Source organism: Emys orbicularis, chromosome 1 (assembly GCF_028017835.1).
Source record: "Emys orbicularis isolate rEmyOrb1 chromosome 1, rEmyOrb1.hap1, whole genome shotgun sequence".
Lineage (NCBI taxonomy): Eukaryota > Metazoa > Chordata > Testudines > Emydidae > Emys > Emys orbicularis.
The window spans coordinates 168,757,411-168,782,035 of NC_088683.1; the positions used below are offsets into that span (position 1 = coordinate 168,757,411).

Below are 24,625 nucleotides of genomic sequence, written 5' to 3' on the forward strand. Positions count from 1 at the left end.
GCTAATTTGGCCCAGAAGCTGCACAATTGCTGTAAGACCAAGCGTCTTTTGTATGGACCAATCAAAAATCTAGTTTGATTATAAAGTACCACGTCTAATAAGCACCTACTGTGTACAGTATTCCATTTTTTACTCCTTGTTCAAGCAAAGTTGCACAGAAATTAATGGGTCAAATTTCTCCCGATTACACTCATGTAACTCCCTTGACTGTGCTGGGATTGCAAAAGTGTAAATGAGAGCAGAATTTGGTTCAAGATTGTATATGCTCCAGTTGCTTAAATTTTGCTTGGGGGGGAGGAGGAGTTTTTGTATACAGGGAATGTACCATATGAGGCGCTCTCTGCATGAGCCTTTTAAAAACTCATGTTTTGTTGGCTCTGTGGGGCCCATCCAAAACCCAATGGAATTCATGGCAGCTTTTCCATTAATGTCAGTGCGCTTTGGATCAAACCTTGTGCAGGCAGTAAAGATCCATTGGTACTTTTGCGAGAGTAATGGGTTTAACCTAATGTCACTGGCTAGAACTTTCCCTCACCCTACAGTTGTCAACTGTTCTGCGCTATGGCTGCCGTTCGCCATGCTAGAAATGGCTGCGTTTCAGTCATGTTGTATTTATACAGCTTGTGAAGGACTTTGAGATTATTTGGGATGAAAGACTGATGATAGTAATCTGAGTAATGTATCAATAGTACCAGCATTACAGAAACCCAAACTTCATAATTGACCACCTCTTAGAATTTCACAGCATCTACTGTCTGGAAACATACGGAGTATCTTAAGAGCTATACTAGGGTGCAGAGTTCTTTCCTAAAATGAAAATGTTCCATTTCTTTTAAATTCTGCAAGTTGTAGATCTTTTGTCAAACATTTTTGACATTTTGGTAAAGCAAACATTCTTCCTGATTGGCCTGTGTTATATATCTATTGCATATACACTATACCTTGAGGGTTTTCTGTCAGTCAAGGTGTGCTCTAAGATGTCCATTTGTTTTGATTTCGTAGCCTGGTTGCCAAATTTCATTTAAAATAATGTTTTCCGTTTCTATGCAAATTCTCTCTAGTAAAGGCCAGTGCAACTGCAGTCATGCTTCCAAGGGCAGAATTTGGTGATAAGATATAAAAAGACAGATTTATTCCAGCACCTTAAACTTGAGAAGTAACTTACATACATTTAGCTGTATTGTTTTCAATGGTTTACTGAAGCAAAACTGTTGTTCTATCAGATCTATCTAATTTGGCATTACCTCTCCTTAAGTATCTGAAATTAAAAGAACAAAAATACTCTCTGTATTTAACAGTTAAATGCTCTATTAAATCTGTCATATACTTGTGAAGCCTTTATTTCTTAGCTGTTTTAGGAGCTTTTTGTTTGCCATAGGATATAGGTCAACTCTGTAGAAACTCCTATCCAGCAGTCAGAGAAATGGGACCCCCTCTCCGTGGTGTGTTATCTATCTTGTTTCTGATTCCTGGGTAGAAAACCTGAGTGGCTATAGAATCGTTAAATCTTTGCATTAAGTCTCTTTAATGCAATAAACAGATGCATGCAATAACTTCATAATGTCTTGCTAGGTTTTGCAATGGAACGAATATGGTTACTGCTCCTCCTGACAATTCAGGTGCTTTCGGTGACTGCACAGTTCAATGGATATAACTGTGAGGCCAACCTACATAGCAGGTTTCCTGGTAAGTGTTAATGGGCTTTTTAGAATGGGCTCTTTATTATGATTTCCAGTGATGATTATTTTTAAGTACAAAGCTTTAATCTGTAAGAAGTCTAGAAACAGACCTTCACATTAAGGAATGTTAACTGTCTAAGTGACAATGAAACTCCTCTGTAGTTGCATGTTATGCCAACATTAATGGGGAAAAGGCCAAATTCAGTTCTGGTACAGGCAGGTGTAATTACATTGACATCACTGGGGTTTAACCCATTTATGCCCTTATATTATATCCAGAAAGTTCACCAGAGTTAATGTTGCTAGAATGATTGCCCCCAAATTTAAAAGGATTGGCCACTTGGTATAAAACTGGGTGCAGCTAACTTCTTAGACATTTTAAACTGGAATTTTTTTACTTTTTACAATTTTTACTCTGGTTGCATAATATGGTCATTTAGTGCCCCCTTACGACAATACATTTTAAAAAAAATCTAATATTGAGGAAGCTTAAATTAGGGCTGGCACAGAGTTTTGCTATTGACTTCAGGATCAGGACCTTAATAACTAGACACATGAGTAAGCCAGTGTGTGTGTGTGTGTATATATACACATACTTTTTACAATTATAGCTTGGATTTGCTAGCACGAGTCAGTTGTTATTGTCAAAATTATGAGCCAGCAGCAAATCTACAATATGTAGTATTGCTATTTTTTCCATACTGCCAACAGTGTGCTAGGTGCCTGTGGGCATGTTTAAAGACAATAGGTTTGATTCTCGTCTCACTTAAACTGATATAAATCATGGGTAACTCTGTTGAAGTTAATGGAGTTACACATGGTGTGAGAGGAGGCTGAGGGGAGGGATAGCTCAGTGGTTTGAGCATTGGCTTGCTAAACCCAGGGTTATGAGTTCAATCCTTGAGGGGGGCACTTAGGGATTTGGGGCAAAATCAGTACTTGGTCCTGCTAGTGAAGGCAGGGGGCTGGACTCAATGACCTTTCCAGTTCTAGGAGATAGGATATCTCTATTAATTTATTTTTATAGGATCAAGTGCATTGGATCTACCCTAAAGAGTTTATTATCTAAATACACCTACAGGGAGAGCTTGCATTACAAAATTTAACTCTTGTTAGTTACTGACATTGCTAGAGTTGTGCAGCTGTTCACTGTATATGTTTTTTTATTGGTACCATTCAAGGCTCCTTGCTTCTAAATGTTAATGAGGAGACCAACATGTTATTTGTAAATAGTGGCCTGAACTAGATCTTGAATTCAAATACCAGATTCATCAGCGCATTACATTAAAAGTACAGCTTGAAACTTACTCCAGGTTTACTCTACAAACATGTCTACATTTACACCTCTGCAGCTGCAGCACTTAGTGAAGACGTGATCTATGCCGTCGGCAGATCTTCTCCCATGAACATAGGTACACCACCTCTCCAAGAGGCAGTAACTATGTCGATGGGAGAAGCCCTCCTGTTGAGGTACCACTGTCTATGCTGGAGGTTAGGTTGATATAACTACATTGCTCAGGGGCATGGAAAATCCACACCCCTGAGTGACATAGTTATACTGACATAAATTGGTAGTGTAGACCAAGCTTAAGACTGGGTAATTCTCCTCAGACAATCAGAACTTGTGGCTGCCTGATTCATCAGCAGCATAAAGTGGACTCTCATTCCACTTATCTGTCTCCTTTCTGGTGTAGGGGGGCGGAAAAGAGGGTGTGTCTGGCAAAGACAGGGACATGGCAAGGCCAGACGTAATGTAACTTATAAGTATCATTCATGTCAAGAACAAATCATGTCAAACCAACCAGATAGCTTTCTTTGACAAGGTAACAAGTTCTGTAGATAGGGGGGAAGTGGTAGACGTGGTATAGCTTGACTTTAGTAAGGCTTTTGATACTGTCTCGCATGACCTTCTCATAAACAAACTAGGGAAATACATCTTAGATGGAGCTACTATAAGGTGGGTGCATAACTGGTTGGAAAATCATTCCCAGAGAGTAGTTATCAGTGGTTCACAGTCCATGCTGGAAGGGCATAACGACTGGGGTCCCGCAAGGATGGGTTCTGGGTCCGGTTCCGTTCAATATCTTCATCAATGATTTAGATGATGGCATAGAGCAGGGGTCAGCAACCTTTCAGAAGTTGTGTGCTGAGTCTTCATTTATTCACTTTAATTTAAGGTTGTGTGTGCCAGTCATGCATTTTAACATTTTTAGAAGGTCTCTTTCTACAAGTCTATAATATATATCTAAGCTATTGTTGTATGTAAAGTAAATAAGGTTTTAAAATGTTTAAAGAAGCTTCATTTAAAATTAAATTAAAATGCAAAGTCCCGCGACTGGTGGCCAGGACCTGGGCAGTGTGAGTGCCACTGAAAATCAGTTCGCGTGCTGCCTTTGGCACGCGTGCCATAGGTTGCCTAACCCCGGCATAGAGAGTACACTTATAAAGTTTGTGGATGATACCAAGCTGGGAGGGGTCGCAAGTGCTTTGGAGGATAGGATTAAAGTTCAAAATGATCTGGACAAACTGGAGAAATGGTCTGAAGTAAACAGGATGAAATTCAATAAGGACAAATGCAAAGTACTCCACTTAGGAAGGAACAATCAGTTGCACACATAAAAAATGGGAAATGACTGCCCAGGAAGGAGTACTGCAGGAAAGGGGTCTGGGGGTCATAGTGGATCACAAGCTAAATATGAGTCAACAGTGTAACGCTATTGCAAAAAAAGCAAATATCATTCTGGGATGTATTAGCAGGAGTATTATAAGCAAGACACGAGAAGTAATTCTTCCGCTCTACTCCACGCTGATTAGGCCTCAACTGGAGTATTGTGTCCAGTTCTGGGCACCACATTTCAGGAAAGATGTGGACAAATTGGAGAAAGTCCAGAGAAGTGCAACAAAAATGATTAAAGGTTTAGAAAACATGACCTATGAGGGAAGATTGAAAAAATTGGGTTTGTTTAGTCTGGAGAAGACAAGACTGAGAGGGGACATAACAGTTTTCAAGTACATAAAATGTTGTTAGAAGGAGGAGGGAGAAAAATTGTTCTTCTTAACCTCTGAGGATAGGACTAGAAGCAATGGGCTTAAATTGCAGCAAGGGCGGTTTAGGTTGGACATTAGGAAAAACTTCCTAACTGACAGAGTGGTTATGCACTGGAATAAATTGCCTAGGGAGGCTGTGGAATCTCCATCTTTGGGGATTTTTAAGAGCAGGTTGGACAAACACCTGTCAGGAATGGTCTAGATAATACTTAGTCCTGCCATGAGTGCAGGGGACTGGACTAAATGACCTCTCAAGTTCCCTTCCAGTTCTATGATTCTATGTATTGGCGAGTTTTAAAAAAATTAAAGTAAAACACTCCTGTGGTTTAGAGCAGCCCTGCAGCTGCAGTGTTCACAGCACTGCCAGCATGACTGTATGCTATGAGAAGGTTATCTTGGGAAAAGCAATTTCGTCCCTGATGTCGAGCCCGCTGAAACATACATGTGTGTTTTTGATAACAAAATTAGAGCTCATTCTACAGCTGAGCAGAATTTACACTCTGAGCACAGGAGAGGAGAGGAAAGTAGCTCCAAGCCAACTTTCTGTGCCCCTGTTCCTGGTCATCTTGGAGCCAAAACAACTTAGCTAGCCACTGCACCAGATGGCATGCCCACTATATGGTGGAGGGACGAGAATGAGTGGCATAGACCCAGCTTACACCATCTTTATTCCAGATGACAATTCCCCTGTGGCAGAGGGATCTTTGGCTGCCCATTTAGGCTAGGTTTAATTGGGGTTACACTGGCATAAAACCAAAGTGAAGCAGTGGAGAATCATGCCCTTTGTGTCTCAGGCCCATCTTTAATTATTATACGTGGAAGTCTGTTTCAGGCTTCTTAAATTAACTTTTTAACAATGTTGGGTGTACGCTTTCCTCTCAGTGTGTGACAAACTCTGTTAGGATAATCCTTTCCATTGTATATGCATCAAGAGGTGTATATTTGCTATTTGATACTCATTAACTACTCAAACTACTTGTATTAGTTTATTGTGTGCATCCAGAGGATGTGGTTCCCACTCTGAAAATGTCTCCGTAGCAATGGCCCTGTTGGATGTCATGTCTATGGTCTCAATGATTCCAGATAAAATTTGTTCAGTTTACCAGTAAAAAGATGCTTTTCCCCCCTACTGCCATTCTCCAAACTAACCCTGGGATGTGAGTCAAGCTGAGTTATTGTTGGTGGTGCACAAAGCCCTGCATGCTGGACCAGAGGGAGTTCCCCCAGACAGAGCACATCTCCCCAGCAGGCAGGTGCATGAGCTCACAGTCATGTCCATGAACCCCACAAAGCAGAACTACATCAGCTTCACTGCATAACATATATCTGCTCTGCGTGTGTATTCACAGTGTAACAGGATGGACTAGGCTCAGAAGCCTCAGGGTCCTGCCACATCCATCCCAGGAAAGGGGCAGTGGAGCTAAGTCCTCCAAGCCACCTAGAGAGACTGTGCAGGAAGGAACCAATCAGGAGGGGAAGTTGCAAGGGGCTATCCAATCAGAGGTTTCAGGCTAGTATAAAAGGAGCTGCAACGCACACCTGAGTCAGGTTCTTGCTGGAGCCAGAGGAGTGCAGAGGGTGTTCCTGGCTGGCCAAAAGCAATTGCAGCACCACGGACAGCTCAGTGCTGCCAGAGACCAGGGAAGCTCTGTCTGGAGAGCTACTAGTAATAGTGTCTGGGCTGCGATCTACCAGGGTCCTTTTTTCTCATGCCTCTTTGCCTTGAGAACTTGTCTTAGGGCACGTCTTCACTACCCGCAGGATCGGAGGGGAGCAATCAATCTATCGGGGATCGACTTATCGCGTCTACTGAAGACACAATAAAATCGATCCCTGATCGCTCTGCCGTCGACTCCGGAAATCCACCGCGGCAAGAGGCGGAAGCGGAGTCGACGGCGGAGCGGCAGCGGTCGACTCGCCGCCGTCCTCACAGCCAGGTAAGTTGACCTAAAATACGCAACTACAGCTACGCTATTCACATAGCTGAAGTTGCGTATCTTAGGTCGACCCTCCCCCCCCCCCCCCCCGTAGTGTAGACCTAGCCTTAGTCCTTGCCCCTTTCAATCAGGGCTCTCTTTCTCTCCCCCAGACTTCTCTGTCTGGAGAGCCTGTACCTGGTCTTTGCGCTGATCTCTCAGGCTTTACTCTCCCAGGTATTTCTTACCTGGAGATCATGTCTGTGGTCCCTGACTCACTTGCTTCTCCTGGATTTTGGGGTCTCTGTATGCCGATCCTCTAGATGCATCACATAATCATATACTGTGTTGAGCAAGTGCTGTTTTTCATCCTCGGTGAACCAGAGATCTTTGGTCAGCTGCTCATTCTTGAACATGAGATCCTCCAGCTCCCTTTCGGCTGCCTCCAGTTGTTTTGCCAGGTCATCCTCTCTTAGGAGGGAGTTCATGAAGCCTGCCTGTGCTACTCCCCTCCCTATCCTAGTGTCCTGTTCTGTACCCCCACCCTTCTTTCACCTCTCCCCATTAGGGCGATTCTGTCTGGGCCTTTGTGCTAGTTAGCACACTGGTTATTTGAGTCTGAGTTCCAGGGCTCCATCTGTGTTCCCACTGTTCTCTCTCTCTGGGCCTGGGCCAATGCTTCCTGCAAAGCCAAGCACTGGTCCCTCTGCCCCTGGACTTCCAGATGTGCCTGGGCCAACTCCTGCTCTACTGGACCAGCTGGCTAATGACTTTTCCCTCAGGAGATGTTGGCTGCATCCAACTCTTGTTGGCACTTCCTCAGTGGGTCCCTCACATCTGGGGTATTCTGATCTTGCCTTCATGCTCTTTTCTGGGATCTCCTTACCCTGGATCCCAGCCCTTCTGCTTTCCTTCCCAGCTGAGCTTGGACCCTTGATGTCCTGGGTCACTCTCCTGGTCTTTCCCACATGAGGGCTGAGTAACTCCCCAGTCTCTTCCCAAAATCGTGGGCCATGGCAGGTCCTTGACCACACCAGCACAGTTGAGCTCTCCAGCCCTTTATCTCCAGCCCAACTTCTGCTGTGGGATAGACTCGGGTCTCCTGATTGTACACAGGAGACGTACTGGGAGGTGCCAATCCAGGCCAGTTGCCGTCACATGGTGGTCCCACACAATAGTGTATCCATACTCTGAGTCTACCAGACCCTTAACTATGGTTCCTCCCATCCTGACTGTCACTACCCATGGTGGGAACACCCTGATCTTTGGAGTATACCCCCACAGATTGGTCCCACTGTAACGAGTTTAGTCACACTCCATTACTGGGCAGTTCCTTTTAATATGCCTGTGCTGGCCACACCTGTAGCAGACTATCGGGTCTCCTAGCTCCTTCCCACTAGTACTTCCTATAGGCTGCAGAGCTTCCTGGACCCCTTGCTGTTGCAGTGCAACCCCTAAGTCTAGAAGCCTTGGGGCTTTTCCCCCTTGTGAGCTTATGGACCACCAGTTCCATCACCAACTGGGTTCCTGGGTGTGGCATGACCCAGCCACCTCTGTATCCTCCTGCCATCTCCTGCCATCACCTCTGTGCTGCAACCTGAGCTTCCTGTTTCAGCAGGTTCTCCATCAATTGCATCAGGAGGGCCTGGGTCCGCTTCTGCTGCATAGCAGCCCCCTGCAACTGCTGGCCTTCCATCCACAGGTGAATCGCCTCTTCCATAGTCATGCCCCTTGTTGATCAGGGGTTGGTCTGAAAGATCACCACTTCTGATACCAAATATAATGGTGTGGCACCCACCTGTTGAGAGCACCCATTCTGGTCAGGTGTGTCTGCAGTCTTTAAACAGTCCCAGCCCTGATATTGAGCCATACCCCCAGAGCTTCCTCCCTGGAGGCAGTGGTTTTGCCCTCTGTGGGCCCTTATGGCCTCAGGTCTCCACTGGGCCACTAAGTAGTTCAGATCCCCTTCTGGGGGTTTATTATTGTTCAATTGTAGGTCACTTCCCCAGTGGCCTATGGCGGGGGTGGGGAGTGGGGGGTGGAGGGGACCTGGCCCATCCACTACTCTGGGTCTCAGCCCAGGCACCCTGAGAATAGCAGCCATGTGCTGCTCTGTCTCTTTAACAAAACTGCTTTCAGTTCCCTGTGCCACTTCCCCGCATCCCCAGCCTTCACCGATGCTTCACCCTTACCTCAGGGCTCTTATATGTTCATCCCCTGCAGCCATCCAGGAGCTCTTCCTCACTCCCCTGGTCCCTGCCAGCCCTGAGCTGTCTGTAGTGCTGCAGTTCCCTTTGGCCAGTCAGGATCAACCTCTGTACTCTTCTGGCTCCAGCAAGGACCTGACTGTTGTCTGCAATACAGCTCCTTTTATATTAACCTTAAACCCTCTGCTTGGCTAACCCCTTGCAACTTTCCCTCCTGATTGGCTGCTTTCTTCACAGTCTCTCTAGGCAGCTTGGAGGACTTAGCTCCACTGCTTCTTTCCTGGGATGGGTGTGATATGACCCTGAGGCCTCCAGCAGAGGGCCTCTGGGCCTACTCCACCCATCACACTGTGAATACACATACAGAACAGATATATGTTGTGCAGTGAAGCTGATGTAGTTCTGCTTTGTGAGGTTCATGGACATCACTGTGAGCTCATACACCCGCCTGCTGGGGAGATGTGGTCTGTGGGAACTCCCTCTGTTCCAGCATGCAGGGCTTTGGCACAGCTTATGGGCTTGACATGGGTATGGATCATGGAGCCTCTGACCTGCCTCTTCTCAGATGAGGCGAGTAGGGGGAATGGATGTGCCACCAAGTCTATTGCAATGATGAAGGTGTGACAGCAGTCCCCGAGCCTTAGTATGGTAGAGATTACCATTTGTTCCACATGCAGAATTTCCCTTGATGTTTCTTGCTTGGAATTCCCCACTGGCAAGTGCAGAATTTCCAACTGAGAACTGCCCTGCAGATTCCAGATGAAGTTTTGTTCTTGAAAGTTGTTTTGCACAAAAATAATGAAAAAAGGTTGGCAAATATATGCAAGTTTGGCTTCTGCAGGTGTAAACAAAAGAAATAAAATCTCCCTAAAGCAAAATCAGAAAAGCAGCAGTAGCAGCCTATCCATTTTTCATTTGATTATGTTTTTATCATTTATTGCTGGGGTGGCATCTTGCACACCTGTGGCGTTGCATAAATAATCTCACACAACTTTGATTTATGCTGTTTGAAGGTTGATTCCAAGCTAAGGCTTGAACTAGTCTGTTGGATAGAAGAAAAAGTGTTATTCTGATGAACTGAAAATCATATACCTTAATATTTGAAGACTAGAACGTTGTAGCACAGACTAAATTTTGCTGGCATAGTTCTGTCAGCTAGGGGTGTGAAAAAAATAATCACTCCCTTTAGCTGAGATAGCTATGCTGGCAAAACCGCCAGTGTAGACCCAACAATGTTTAAAAATCAAGGTTGATTTTTCAAATTATACTTTCAAGGATGCTTTACTTACATAAAAATGACATTGTTCTTTGGTAACCCTAGAAAAGTTAGCATTGAAATGTAGGGCTGAAATTCATTTACCCATTGAAGTCTTCAGTGTCATCTTCATCTAGGGCGATATATTATCATACTGATCCTTGTCCATGCTGCACTTGGATGTTTTCCTACAAGGGAGGCTGCTTGCCAAACATTTGCAGGGTGGTGTGCATCTGGTCTTTGGACATGAGCATTTAATTAGCTGAAAGATTGATTCATGAGGGCAAAGTATTTGACAGATGGTTGGTGTGATCAGCTCATCCTCCAAGACCCATCCATGCCCAATAGGGGAGGGTAGTTTTGGATGCACTCAATCATCCTGCAGCCATTCCATTGCTTGATAATCTGCCCTCTTGGTAGAAAATGCAAGAGGGCATTGATAAATACACAGCTTGTTGGTGGCAATTTTTCTTTGTTTGTCTGCTTCTTGGAAAATATTCACTGATTATAGCGCTGCAAGTGTCACAGTGTTGGTCTTCAAATGGTAAATTCTGCAGATAAATCCCTGGAGTGCATTTATGAACTCATCAGTGACTGTTTCAGCTGTCCCTTGCTATGAAAGTGCTTGGAAGAGTCTTCAGAGGCTGAATCAAATGCCTTCTGGTAAGATAATTTGGTCTTTCCAACCAACCTGCCAGAAATGTCACATTCTGAAAGGGCATGGAAAGCTAGCAGTGTGTCAGCTTTTAATAGCCCGAGTGATAGGAAAACATCTGTGAGGGACATACAGTGATTCTGTGCTCCAGCAGCCTGCATAAAAATAGAATCTTGTGGAAGTTTTGGGTAGAGTCTTACAAAGAGCACTAGAACATCTGTGTCTTGTGCAAAAATCCAGAGTTTAGCAGCACTTCTCTCTCTGGCACTGATCGCAGGCAAGATCATTTTAGTGTCAGCCTCCTCATGGAAATGACGAAGAAATTCCACTGAGCAGTGCAAGACAGCAGCTTCATTATGCCATGCAATGGTGAAACTCTTCAAGCAATTCTTCACAATCTGGAGCATTTCTCATGCCAGATATATGCTTAACTCATCCTTCATGTGAGTATGGGACAGTAGCTTCTCCATTGTGACATTGGAGATGTTTATGGAGTCAAATATTTTATATTGCACAAGTGTAATACCATGGAGTCTCTCCTTTCTTGTAATATTTTTAATTGATTCCTCTGCATACATGTCAAATAAGAGGTGGACGTCATCATAGGTCCAGTATTTTCTCTGTAGCCTCATAATGAAGTGATCAGCCAACTCTCGGCAAGTGTTAACAGTTTCTGGTTTGTTGAGAGCTTCTACCTCAGCTGTGTCATCTAGATTGCTACACTGAAAGGCCTCTGCTGGCATAAAGTACTGGTCATACTGTCAGTAGATGCTGGCTTAGGAAGACCGTGCAAGAAGTGCATGTTTGCTGTTCACCTAGCAAACACACATTGTTCTGTCGCATTCAAACATCAATTTGGTACCATGGAGAACTTGTACTTGACCTATGTGAGACTTTGGGAAACATCACGATGAGATCTTGACGTGATCAGGAGATGAGCAAACAATGACCTGTCTGTGGTTAGCTCTGTAATAGTCCCTGACACCATCATTCTGAATGTCTTCTTTGCATTAGAGCACAGCTTTAGGCTGTTCTTCTTGATTCTGTAGATTTTTATGAATCAAATGATACCTCCCTTACCTTTCTGTCTTGCCCACGCAGGGGTAGCTCTGTTTTTTGCTGCCCCAAGCACGGCAGTCAGGCGGCTTTCAGCGGCGCGGTCCACTGGTCATGCAGATTCGGCGGCATGCCTGCGGGAGGTCCGCCGGTGCCGCACCTTCAGCGTCCCCACGCCGAATTGCCGCCGAAACCGCGGCACCAGTGGACCTCCCGTAGGCATGCCGCCGAGGGCAGCCTGATTGCCGCCCTCACAACGACCGGGAGGCCGTCCCCCCGCGGCTTGCTGCCCCAGGCACGCGTGGGGTGACCAGATGACAGAGGTGAAATATCGGGATGCGGGGGGGGTGGGGGACGACAAAAAAAAAAAAAACCAAGCCGGCGGCGGAGCAAAACAAAAAAACAAAAAAACCCACCAGAGCACAGGAAAAATTGGTGGGGGCTGGGAACCCACCGGCAGCTCCACGCCGCGCCCCCCCCCCTCCGCACCAGCTTGCCTCCGCTCCGTCTTCACCTTCCCCCTCGGGAGGGGGCAGCACACAGAGCCCCTCCTCCCCAGCCAGAGGGACCTGCCAGGGGGCCAGGTGAGTCCCAGCAGTGCTAGCCTTACCTGGAGCGGCTCCCAGGAAGCATCCAGCAGGCACGTCCCGTCCCTCTGGCTCCTAAGGTCGGGTCGAGGGGGGCGGGGGGGCTCTCTGCCCGCTGCCGGCTGCCGGTGCCTACAAGCCCCGCCCCTGCAGCATACAGCGGAGACCTTCTCGCCGCCTCTGTGCGTGCCTGGGGAGTGGGGCTGCAGCACTCTGCATGCTCCGGCCGGCCGGCGGGCGGGCGGGCGCCGGGAGTTCAGCTGCGCTGCCCCAGGGCCCACGAAGAAGAGGTGAGCGGCGCCGGCAGCGCCGGCTTGCATCCTCCACCAGACTGTCCCCCGATATTGGGACAAAGTGCGTCCCGACCGATGTAAGGTCGGGACGTGGGACAAGTCCCCTAAAATCGGGACTGTCCCGATAATATCGGGACGTCTGGTCACCCTAGGCATGCGCTTGCTGCGCTGGTGCCTGGAGCCGCCCCTGTGCCCACGGAATTACATGTGCTCTCAGACTAAACAGCTGTCTTTGGGTTGAAAGCACAGTTGCCAACTTTCACGCGGTAAATAAGCACCCCGACTTTCACAATAAGGCAAATATCAAGCTAATCCCATTTCAAAACAAGGCCAAAACAAGCCAATCCCTAAGAACCCCAACACTCTATGTGACCGGCGAGGAGGTCTCCGCTGCATGCAGTCTGGGACTGTGGTGGGCCCGCTGTGCAGCTCTGACTCTCTCCCCCCTTTGCCCCTGCTTGCCCCCCCCTTGCCCTTGCTTGCCGGGAACCGATAAAAAAAACAAAAAGAAGAAGCAACAAGCTACAACAAGCAGCAAGCTACAAGCCAAACAAGCTACAAGCCAAAAACTAGCCAACAAGCAACTCACAAGCCAATTAAGCCAAAAACAAGCCCAATTTCTGCGTTTTTAACCCGGGGTTGGCATGTCTGGTTGAAAGGCTCAAATTTTCAATTCAGATGTTTCTCTCTCTCTCTTCTCAGAAATGACCAGAGAGCAGTAGACCTCAAAAACCATCTTGATGAAAACTTCATCAAAACAGATAATCTCTTCAAAATGTTCTGGCTTTGTCAAAGCCGAATATTTTGATTAAATTTTATGGCGTCTGAAGTGTTCCAACTAGCTTCCTTAGTCTACTTTTAATTCAGTTGGTTCTAAGGCAAACTTTTGGCAGCATATGGAAGTGTGCCTGAATAAAACTGAGCTAAGAATCTCCCTGGATGTGGGTCATACTGTTCTGAATCTATATCTATGAATATATATGCCCCTCAGTACACAGTATCTGAGCACTTTGCAGTCTTCAATGTATTTATCCAACAAACACTCCTGTGAGGAAAGACAGTGCTATTATCCCCATTGTATAGCTGGGGGACTGAGGCACAGAGACTAAATAACTTGCCCAAGGTCACACGGGAAGTCTGTGGCAGAACAGGGACTTGAATGCAGGTCTCCCAAGTCCCAGGCTAGCACCACTAGACCATCCTTTCTCTCTGCTCCTGTTGTTTATGAATAACACAAAGGACATGCATGTTGCAGTGGGAGTGTGAAAAATTTGTAAATTAAGCCCACACATGTAAATTACTAGTGTTCAGTGTCATAAATTCAGTAGAAACGAGCCTGAATTAGAGCATGCAGGGAGAGGTGTTAGGGGTATTTGCCTCTGGGTTCAGACTCATCTCTAACATCTGTCCTCTGTTTTTGTGTTGCAGAATGGGAAAATTATACAAGAGTAACCCTAGGTACAGTGACAGGGAAAAACTTGGTATTGGGAAAGGCCAGATTGTTATAATATAATCCAGAGGTAATAAATATATAATTAACAGAGCTAGGGCACTGCTCCTCTTAAAGTCAGTGGGAGATTTGAAAATGACTTTAAAGGTAAAGTAAAAGCACACTTCAAAAGTTGGTAGGAGTGAGGGTGAACACTTTTATTTTGCATTTACATTTGGCTGGTGGTAACACTGCAGGATAAACTTAACTGCACATTCCTGTTGCTATGTCCTCTTTTCCTGCTGCCCCCTCCTCCTTAACATGACTTGTCACCCGTATCTACTGAAGGCAAAGGGCCTGATTTTTCTCATACCTTTGTCAATTGGGGAGTAATTCCACGGAACTCAACAGAATTGCATAAGCTTATGTGTGAGGAAAATCCGAGCCCAAGTCAGCCCAACTCCTCCTACTTGCCTCCCACACCCATTTCTGCACAGTGCTTAATGTCTAATGTGTAGAGCGGGACAGAGTTTGGCCTGTTATGTACTGTATTTGATTATTTTTTCTTTAATGCCACCATTTGAGGCTACATGTAGTGTTGCTGTAGCTGTGCTGATCCCAGGATATTAGACACCCACCTTGTCTCACTATTAAGGCTATCTAAATGAAATTGCCTGGGCTTCTGTTGCATGGGGAAGAGCCAGTGCATTGTAATGGAGATTCATTTCCTTCTGCTGTGGCAAATGCAGCACAACAATTTATTTGAGCAGTCGTAATGGTATAGTATTGACTGAAGTTGTTCTGCCATTTTTAATAGCACTAAATCATTAAGCAAATGCAATAAACTAGTTGTTGTTTAAAGGAGTAATGCCTGCATTTAACATGCTGAAAAATGTCTCTTTGTAGAGCATTGAAAAAAATGTTTAATGGTGTGCAGTCAGGAATGCGTCTGAAGACAAAAGCTACATTATCTTGCACTGAAGCTAAACATAACTATCACTTGTTCCTCTTGCCCAGGGGTTCTCAAACTGGGGGTTGGGACCCCTCAGGGGGTCATGAGTTCATTACACGGGGGGTTGCGAGATGTCAGCCTCCACCCCAAACCCCGCTTTGCCTCCAGTATTTAAATATGTGGAAAATAAAACAGTGGTTTTAATTTATAAGGGGAGGTTGCACTCAGAGGCTTGCTATGTGAAAGGGGTCACCAGTACAAAAGTTTGAGAACTGCTGCTCAAGCCTGTTGTGATGTGTACATTTTTTTCACTGAAGATCACAAGAGTCTTCAGGACTTTCAAACACAAGGCCATTCTTCATCTAAAAATGTTTGGAACAGAAAGATGTGACTAGCTCTAATTGCCATTTTCTAGGTGTTTTGTATTCAAGGTGTTACAATGTGCAGTATGGTAAATCTCCAACATACTTCACTGTATTGATCACTGTCTCTCACAAGCCAACTGATTTGTATTAATGCTAACGCTGAGTGTTCTTAAAAAGGAAAGCTTCAGAACAGTCATAATGAATTACTCTTATAAACTGTTGATTGCACTTCAGTCCTTTAACTGTCCTGTTTGAGCCTTTACTTGGCACCTGAAGTGGACTCTATCCTGCCTCAGATAAGCACTCTCAGCTTCTGTGAGAGTTGTACAGTTGCAATGGAGGGCAGAATTCAGCTCCCTGAATTTCTATTGAAATCAGTGGGAATTACAAATGTGTTTATACAATGCCTAGCACAATGGTGTTCCACAAAAAATAAGGGCTTCAGGATCAGGCCCTATACATTTAACCCTTTGCCCATTTGTATCCCTTGGCATTCTCTCAGTTTATCAATGAGATTATGATTTATTTAATGGTGAGATTTTGGGTAATCACTTAAATTCCATGGTAGATTATATTGCCAAGTATTTTAGTTCTGATTCTTCATCAGCCTAGTTAAAGAACAGATTAGTGAGGTTTTTACCTGATAACACAATACGGATCAAACCCTCTGACAATAGTATGAAGAGTGATTTGATAGATCTGTAGAATATAACCAGACTAGCTGATGTAGGAGTCATCCTAGCATTCCTATATAGTTGTCAAATGAAATCCCAGTTCTTACATTTGCTTTTCCTGTATTTTCCTTACAGCTGAACGAGATATCAGTGTCTACTGTGGAGTTCAGGCAATTACTATGAAGATTAATTTTTGCACAGTTCTTTTTTCTGGTTATTCTGAAACAGATCTGGCCCTGAATGGGAAACATGGGGACGCTCACTGCAAGGGGTTTATAAATAACAACACCTTTCCAGCAGTGGTCATTTTCATCATCAATCTCAGCACTTTGGAGTCCTGTGGAAGCACTCTAGTGGTAAGGCAAGATCACCGACAGATTGTATAATCGCTAGTAGTGCCTGGAATAGAGTGTGGGGGGGTACTCCAGCATTGTATCCTTTACAAAAACCTCTGAAACAGTCTTATACACTTAGTAAAATAGTTCACTACACAAAAATTTGCTTTTTGAAAGAAATGGACAGCTCATCAATTTGAGTGCTAATAAGAAGCCAAGGACTAGGATATACTGGTAGACAACAACTTTATTCTTATAGAGCTAGTTGGGAATTTTCCTTCAAAAGGCTTTTTCACTGGAAAATGCAGTTTCTTCACAATCAAAACTTTCTGCAGGAATGGTTCAATTTTGTGTAAGTTTTCCAAATTTCCATCTGGAAAAATGAAACAAATATTTTATTTGGGTTGGTTTTTCATGGGAATTGTAGTTCAAGCTCCCTGACTGAACTACATTTCCCATGGCACAACATAGTCTGCCCTCTGAGTGGCATGGTGCATCATGGGAGTAACGTGTCTGCAGGTTTATCATGTGAGATGTAATCTGGCCAGGAATCCTGACCCTGAGTGGAGAATGGAGACATCAGGTATCTGAACTACAGCTCCCAAGAGGCACCACCGCTGGGAAATGTTGTGTAATGCTGAATTGACCTGAAACAAATGCTTTGCCATTTCTGAATCAAATGTTTTTAGAACTTCTCATTACAATATTTGAATTTTTCATCCGATTTCAGGACAAAAATAAACATTGAAACGTCGGAATTTCCCACAGGAAGGAAATTCAGATTCTCACTCAGCTCTAATTCTTATTTAATATACTGCGAGTGTATGTACCACAGCTTCTGCTGGATGGTGTAAGACCTGCTCAAATGTCTGATTTATGTTGCTCTGTAGTGGTTGGTCAGCAGAAGGATGGAAGCCTTAATAGTGCTAACAACTAGTTGAGATTCTCTTTTAGCGGAAGGGGTAAATACTTGTGTTTCTAGAGCCAAACATCTTAGACTTGATATGCTATGCAGCATAAATGACAGCTATGATATCTGGCTGTGTGCAGACAGCCACAGATTTGTTATACTCAGATTGTCACTTAAGGCAAGATTCTGGTACCTTTTTTTGCAGCGCTGTAATTTAATTAACTTTAATGGAGTTACTTCTAATTTACACCAGTGTGAATGAGAGCAGAATCAGGCCCGCAGTCTTCTAAACTGTTGTATCCAACAATGCCTCAATCTGTGGGGCAAGCCCAGATTTTAGACTTGAATTTCCTTTTATCCTTTAAGAATTGTTGTTCAACTTTTCGCTATAGGTAGAATCTCTGCGGTATGCTTTCAGATGTAAGGTGGGGGTTTCTGACACACACAGGGATGGTCTGGGTCACTGAAGATGCCAAAATCTTTATTGAGTAATTTACAAAAGAATAACAATTTATAATATTTTGCCAGGTTGCCATTTATAGCCAGAGTTGGTAATGACACTTAAACTTAAGTTCTCCTAGCACTTTCTGTTATATGTCTCTGATTTCAATTGCTTATAAGTTTGCCAAAGTGTTCGGGCTGAAACTTTCTATGTACATTCTCTGTCTCAGACTGAATTTTCTTTTTAAAGGTTCAGCAAAAATAGTTCAGTTGTTTCCAAGGGTAAGGTTAGGAAAAATGGGTAGTGTTGCCAATGATAAGAAAACCCTAAACTGTGTGGCTTTTTTATTTTTTAAAAAGAGCTCTACCCACTCCATAGTTTGGAGCAAGGCCTTGAAATTTGGCAGATAGCTCTAGGGTCAGATAAATGTCTTTTGCTGTCCCCATGAAAATTACCCAGATTGGGCAAAATTATAAACCTCTGAAAATTGCCATTTTGACATGTTCATAGAGCGTGTTAGAAATTTGCTGTTAAAATCTCCGAACATTCCGATTGCTCTGTGCAGGCTCTCATTCCCTTTGGAGCTCCCTATATAGCAAATTCTCTGAATGTGCGCTCACACCCTGCAGGGCTCCCTATGTGTATCCCTATGTGCAAAGACAAAGGAACAGCTTGGGGGGGGGGGAACAATAGCAACCCACCACCCGCAACCCCTATGGCTTAGGAGTGCTGGGCTGTGAGTCAAGAAGAGACCATGAATACTGATCTTAGCTCTTCCAGTCACAGGTGTTAATATACCACACATTTCATAGCCCTTATTGCTAAGCAAGACTCATACCTCTACTTCATGAGGGAGGCAGGCTTCCGTCATTTTACAGATGGTGTAATTGAGAGGCTGTACTTCTAGAAAGGTTGGGAATAGAACACAGAACTCTAATGTGGTAGATTCCCTTGACATCCTCTTAACCATGCCAGCTTTCAGAATTAATGTGTGACATTTGTGTGCTAGGCTGTACTGTCTGTAACCTCTAGGCCACTCTCTCCTCCAGAGCCAGGAACAGAACCTAGGAATCTGGATTCCCAACATTTTTCTGCTGTCTAGCAAATGGTTATGTACACCACTGGCAAAATGTACAGGGAATAAGAGCCTACTATTGCTATCAGGTTTTCCTTTAGTTCAAGAAATCAAGTTGTGCTATGAATCTAAAGGTCCTGGGTTCAAACCCTGATGAACTACCCAGGTGTGCAGTGGGCAGCATGATTTGATGAATTCCTGTTTTTTCCCAGTTTTTCTTTTTTAAAAATATAGGAGATTACATACAAAAACTACATCAAAACAATGCAAAATCAAGCAACAGTTAGGTAACGCCACAGTTAATCTCATGCAACCTCAATGTGACCCTGTTGTGTACATGCATTATAAAATTACATATTCACATACTATTTTCTCCACATGACCATTAACTCACATAGTACATGGGATATATGGTGAATGAATCAGTGGGTTGCAGGAAGAGAAAGGATGTTCACTTGTGTTTTGAAGGCATTGGATGGGGACCCAGGAGAGCTGGGTACTATTTCTGTGTCAACTACATACTTATGTGATGTTGAGCAAATCAGTCATAATGCAGACATGCCAGGGGGCTGAATTAAGGTTACACAGGCAACTTTAATTGTGGCATTGTCTAAATATTGAGTGCTTGGATTTGCAGCATTGGCATTCTTTTAACTTAGTTTTTGTGTGAGTAATTTATCATATATAGATATGCATCTCTGTACAGACAGACACAAGCGTTGACCAGTAATTCAATTGTTCGGCTTGAATTGCTTTACTGTCTCATTAATATCACTTTAAAAATACTATAACTCTCCCATTTCCATCGTCTATTATGTGATTTGGAATCCTTCACAAGCCAACATACCAGTAGTGGCCACGCATCATTTCAGTGAGTGGGATTCTTTGTAAAATAACTTCATTTTCAAGTATTAAAAGCTCCCATATTTTGTTACCTTTCAAACTGAAAAGAACTGCTTCTTCAGCTCCCCTCCCCCGCCCCCCAGTGATCCATGGGAATTCATCAGGAATGGTCAGAGAAAATGCCCATCTGAAAAATTATTCACGGGACCTCAGGACATTCCAGATCTGTGTTTTAGGTGCTATGGTGAGCCATATTTTGCATTCAGTCAGACCCCTGTAATCCCAATTGACTACAGGCTCTGCAGGTAAAATAGAAAACAGAATCTGATTTAGTAAGCCCAATTCATCCCTGGTGTACTGAATGAAGTTACACCAAGGTTGAATTGGGCTCAAACTGGCAGAATTTTTCAATGTGTTTATATTTTTCTTTCTTTCTCTCTCTCTCTCTTTATGTGCTTAACCTTCTGGTAATGTCTGTTTTCATACCTTCCTCAACAGGTATCCTCCGTTCCAGGCATCAATGCATATGGGAATGTATCAGTGGTACAGATAGGTAACGTTTCAGGTTACATAGATACGCCAGATCCACCAACGATCATCAGCTACTTACCAGGGCTTCTGTACAAATTTAGCTGTAGCTACCCATTGGAATACTTGGTCAATAATACACAATTGGCTTCGTAAGTATGCTTTTCATTCATTCGTATATATTTATATGTATAAGGGTGAGGGTATCTGTCTCCATGCATCTGCACACCCCAACATTTATCTCCATAAAAATCGTGCTCTTGTACTGATGGTGAAAAAAGTAAAACCAAGATTGTGGGAAGAAGTGGCAGGGTGAAAGGGGAGACTGAAGAAAGAAGAAAAGTTTACTAGAGGATCTGTATAATAAAATAATTTACCAAAAGCTACTGTAATTTGTTGCCTGACTAGTGTAAAAATTTGCCTTCTAAATGCATGTGGTTTTATGACCGAATAGTACCTGCATACACATTTTAAATTTCCTATGCAATATAATTTTTTTGTGTAGGGTAATCTATGAATATGTAGTGCAAGGAAACACATTTTCCATGAGTAGACACACTACATCATGGAGAACTGGTTCTTTTATGCCATTTTGCCTTTCTGCTAATTATTTGCCTGATTCATGTTTTTAATAGCCTCCATTACTTCCAGTATAGTTAAGGTCCTGTTATTGTCTCCACTATAAATTCCTATTTTCAGAGGCTTCTAACACAAACCTTAAAAAAATCACTCCTTATGATGTGTCTCAAGAACTGAAATAGGAAAACACAAGCAAAAACAAACAAACAAACAAAACCCTTAAACAGTTTCTGGTTTCTAAATCTCTTTTAGGTCATCAGCTGCTATTTCTGTAAAAGAGAACAATGGGACATTTATCAGCACTCTGAGTTTGCTGCTTTACAATGTAAGTATAAAATTAGTAAACAATTTATATGTAATATTCTCTGAATTACATGGCTGCAGCTCTCATTGACAGAGCAGAATTAGGCTCCTTATGTGTTCATTATGTTCTATGTTCCCCGGAAGGGAAGCAGGCCTTTCATACAGTTGTCATTCATCTAATTATTACCTTGTGCTTGTCCTTTTTTTTTTTTTTTGGAATGTACCTATTGTCTCTCTTCTTAGTGTCTGCCCTGAATGACCTACCATCTCTCTTCTTTTATTCTGCGTTTGCACAGTGCCTAGCGCAATGGGGTCCTGATCAACAATTAGGGCCTCCAGACCCTATCGCAGTACAAATTATAATAAATGATGCACTAGAATTCATATCTATTGCATATTGTACCTGCATATTATATCTATTCTAAATATGATCTTATAACAATATTGATATGTTAAATTTCTCACAAACATATGTAGATTCAAGCCTTGTCCAAGTATGTTGACCATTTTAAATAGGAGTGAAGTATGCAGGATTTCCCCCCAGTCTATACATCCATACAGGTGCTTTATTGCATGTACTTTGGATACTGCACGGGTTAATATTTTTAATAACAGCTTTTGGCTGCTGACACTTCTCTCATACTTTTTCAGATAATTGGGTTTGAATATACATCACTGTATAAACTTTTATTATGTAAATATGGACAACGACAGTAAAACGTAAAAAATGTGCGGACTTCTATTTATAACATCAACATTAATCCCTGAAATCTTTTTTGTTGATTAAAATTTTTATTCATACATTATAAATACCTGATTTAAATATCAATTTTTCAATCTATCAAGCAACATTTTTGTAAATTATGAATCTGTTTTTCCCCGCTTTATTATTCATGTCATCGTGATGCTGAGTTATAATTCATGCAACTGATTTAAAAGTCGGTGCTTTTTTCTTGGAATATAATGAGCTATAAATATTGTAACAGGACATTTTCCAAAGGCATTTTTTTTAAATTCATGTTTTTAAGTTTGTCATTTGGCAGAGCAGAGTTCTTAAAAACAGATTAAAATGTGTTAGAATGAAGATTATATTTCTCTCATTTTTAAATAAATGTGTAGTCAAAAGGCAAGAGAGCCAACTTCCTCAAAACTACAGGAATTGAATAGTGGATAGGAAGAGCCATTGATAGTTTCTGCAGTGAGAGAATAATAACATGAATTAATATCATGCCAGAATATGCCCCAAATGAAGTGCCCAAACTTAAAGGGCCTGATCAATAAGGTCAGATCCAAGGTATTTAAGTAATTAAGAATGAAATCATTGGTAATTGACTCTGGGTTTTGATCTTGTGAGATGCTCCTAGAAGAAATCCTGCAATTCACAGAAGCACGAAAAAGCAACCAAACAAAAGTATTAAGATAATCTTAGCAATTGTAACTATTTTTAGGCACTTGTACATAGATGATCTATACAGTATATTTTACTCCTGTTATTAAAGACCAACATTTACAAATGCAGACCCTAAAACCAGACATTTAAAGCCATATTTAAGTATATAAGAGTCCTGCTTGTCAAAGGTGTGGTGCATTTGTAGCACCCAAAGACTCTGTGGCCGTGAAAATCAAGTTACTTTTTAGGTGCCTAAGTTCAGACACCTATGTTTGAACGCTTTAAACAGGCTGTTTGTTTTTTGTCACTTATTTCTCTAATGTTTATACTCCTTATCCTCAAATCCCTCTCTCCCTCCCCCCCGACTTGTTGATGTTTTCATTTGTTCTGTCCAGGGGCGGCTCTAGGCACCAGCAAAGCAAGCAGGTGCTTGGGACAGCCCATTTGCAGGGGCGGCAGGATCCATCATGGGAGCTGAGAACCAACAGGGGGCCCTGGGAGCTGTAGTTCCTTTGTTAGCTCCCTGCCTATAGAGCCAGTCCTGGAGCAGGGAAAGAACTACATTTCCCAGCATTCCCTTGGCTGCTATCAACAGGAAAGGGAGGGGGAGGGAGTGAGGTAGCTGAAACCTCATGCTGCAACTTGCTGTGAATGGAGAGCTCACTGCTAGAGCGGGGTGGCCCTGGGAACAAGTGTGCCCAAGGAGTAGAAGGCTTTGGCCCAGCTATCCCCTTCTGAAGACATCCCCAGACTGGATTAGGGATACTGGTGTGACCTCACCTTGCAGCCCCCAAAGAAAAATTGGGTGGACTAAATGGACAGTGCACCTCTCTATCTGAAGCCTAGCAAGGGAGGTACGTGGATCCCACTAGAATTTAAAATGAAAAGTAAGGGAGGGGAGACTCTGGACCTGGGCAGCTTTAGATACAGAACCAGGCACGTGGGAGGATTTCCGCGTCTGAGCCATGGAAGCAGAAATTGACTTTTCCTTTCCAGATTTAGCTAATATTCAGAAAGGGAATCTAGCACCTGCCCTCCAGATTTGAACACCTCAAAATTCAGGAGTGCTCAAACTCAATTCGGGCGGCTGTTACTTCATTTCTCCCAAATCAAATATACTGATCCACTGTAACTTGCTGTAGAAAAAGTAGGATAAAATTGATCAAGAAATGCTCCCCAATGGTTATTAGGACTGGAATTGCTATTTTCAACAGCCATTGCCTTTTTTTTTTTTTTTTTTTTTTTAGTTTTATTTGTTTAAAAGGAAGACAGTGATATTGCATTGGCAAATTCCCCATAGAAACAAAGAGTGGAACAAAAGAATAATAAAGGCATCTTAACTTTTCCTCATTTATGGAGGACAGTCTTATAATATGCATCCAGATATCCTCCAATCACACAAGCTGAAAACTGTTCCACTTTACTAGAGTTCTGTAACCATATGGGAACCAATCCTGTCTGTGTTCTGTGCACATCTAAAATTCCTGCTCAATGACCCGCCCTGGGAGCGAGTTACCAGTGACCCAGGGCTGAGGCAGAAGGAGGGTACAGTTGGCGGGGGAGAGCCCAGGGCTGAGGTGGCAGGGGGTGCGGGTGGAGAGGGGAGAGCCCAGGGCTGGGGCAGCAGGGGGTGTGTGGGTGGGGGGGCACTGGTGGGGGGGGAAAGGGGGAGCCCAGAGCTGGGGCAGCAGGGGGTGCAGGTGGGGGGGAGAGCCCAGGGCTGGGGCAGCAGGGGGATGTGGGGGGTAGCCCAGAGCTGGGGTGGGGGGCAGCCAAACATTTTTTTGCTTGGGGCGGCAAAAAACCTAGAGCCGGCCCTGGTTCTGTTGTGCTACTTCGTGCCTTTGCCGTGTGTGAATCCATCTGCAAAATTTCTGGACGCAAGTATAAAACTACCCATTATGGAAAAGACCTAAAGAGATTAATAGGGATTAAGGTTTGGATTTTCAAAGGAGCATAAGGGATTTAGATACCCATGTGTAAATCTTTGGGTGTGACTGCAGCATGTGTAGCTCAGGTATTGAGTTAGCTTTGCTCCAATTAGTTTGCTAAAAATAGCACTGTTGTCATGGCAGCACAGGCAGTGCCACAGGCTAGCTGCCCA

The 24,625-nt window shown here is 43.5% G+C and overlaps 1 protein-coding gene across 1 annotated transcript in view; it reads left to right on the forward strand.

Annotated features, from left to right (window-relative positions):
- Positions 1-1,580: 1,580 nt before the first annotated feature.
- ZPLD1 (zona pellucida like domain containing 1) overlaps positions 1,581-24,625 on the forward strand; it is a 35,796-nt gene continuing 12,751 nt past the window's right edge. Inside the window, exons 1-4 of the mRNA XM_065423617.1 lie at positions 1,581-1,686; positions 16,252-16,472; positions 20,220-20,401; positions 21,081-21,153. Of these exons, the coding sequence (XP_065279689.1) occupies positions 1,581-1,686; positions 16,252-16,472; positions 20,220-20,401; positions 21,081-21,153 (582 nt within the window). The remainder of the gene's footprint in view (positions 1,687-16,251; positions 16,473-20,219; positions 20,402-21,080; positions 21,154-24,625) is intronic.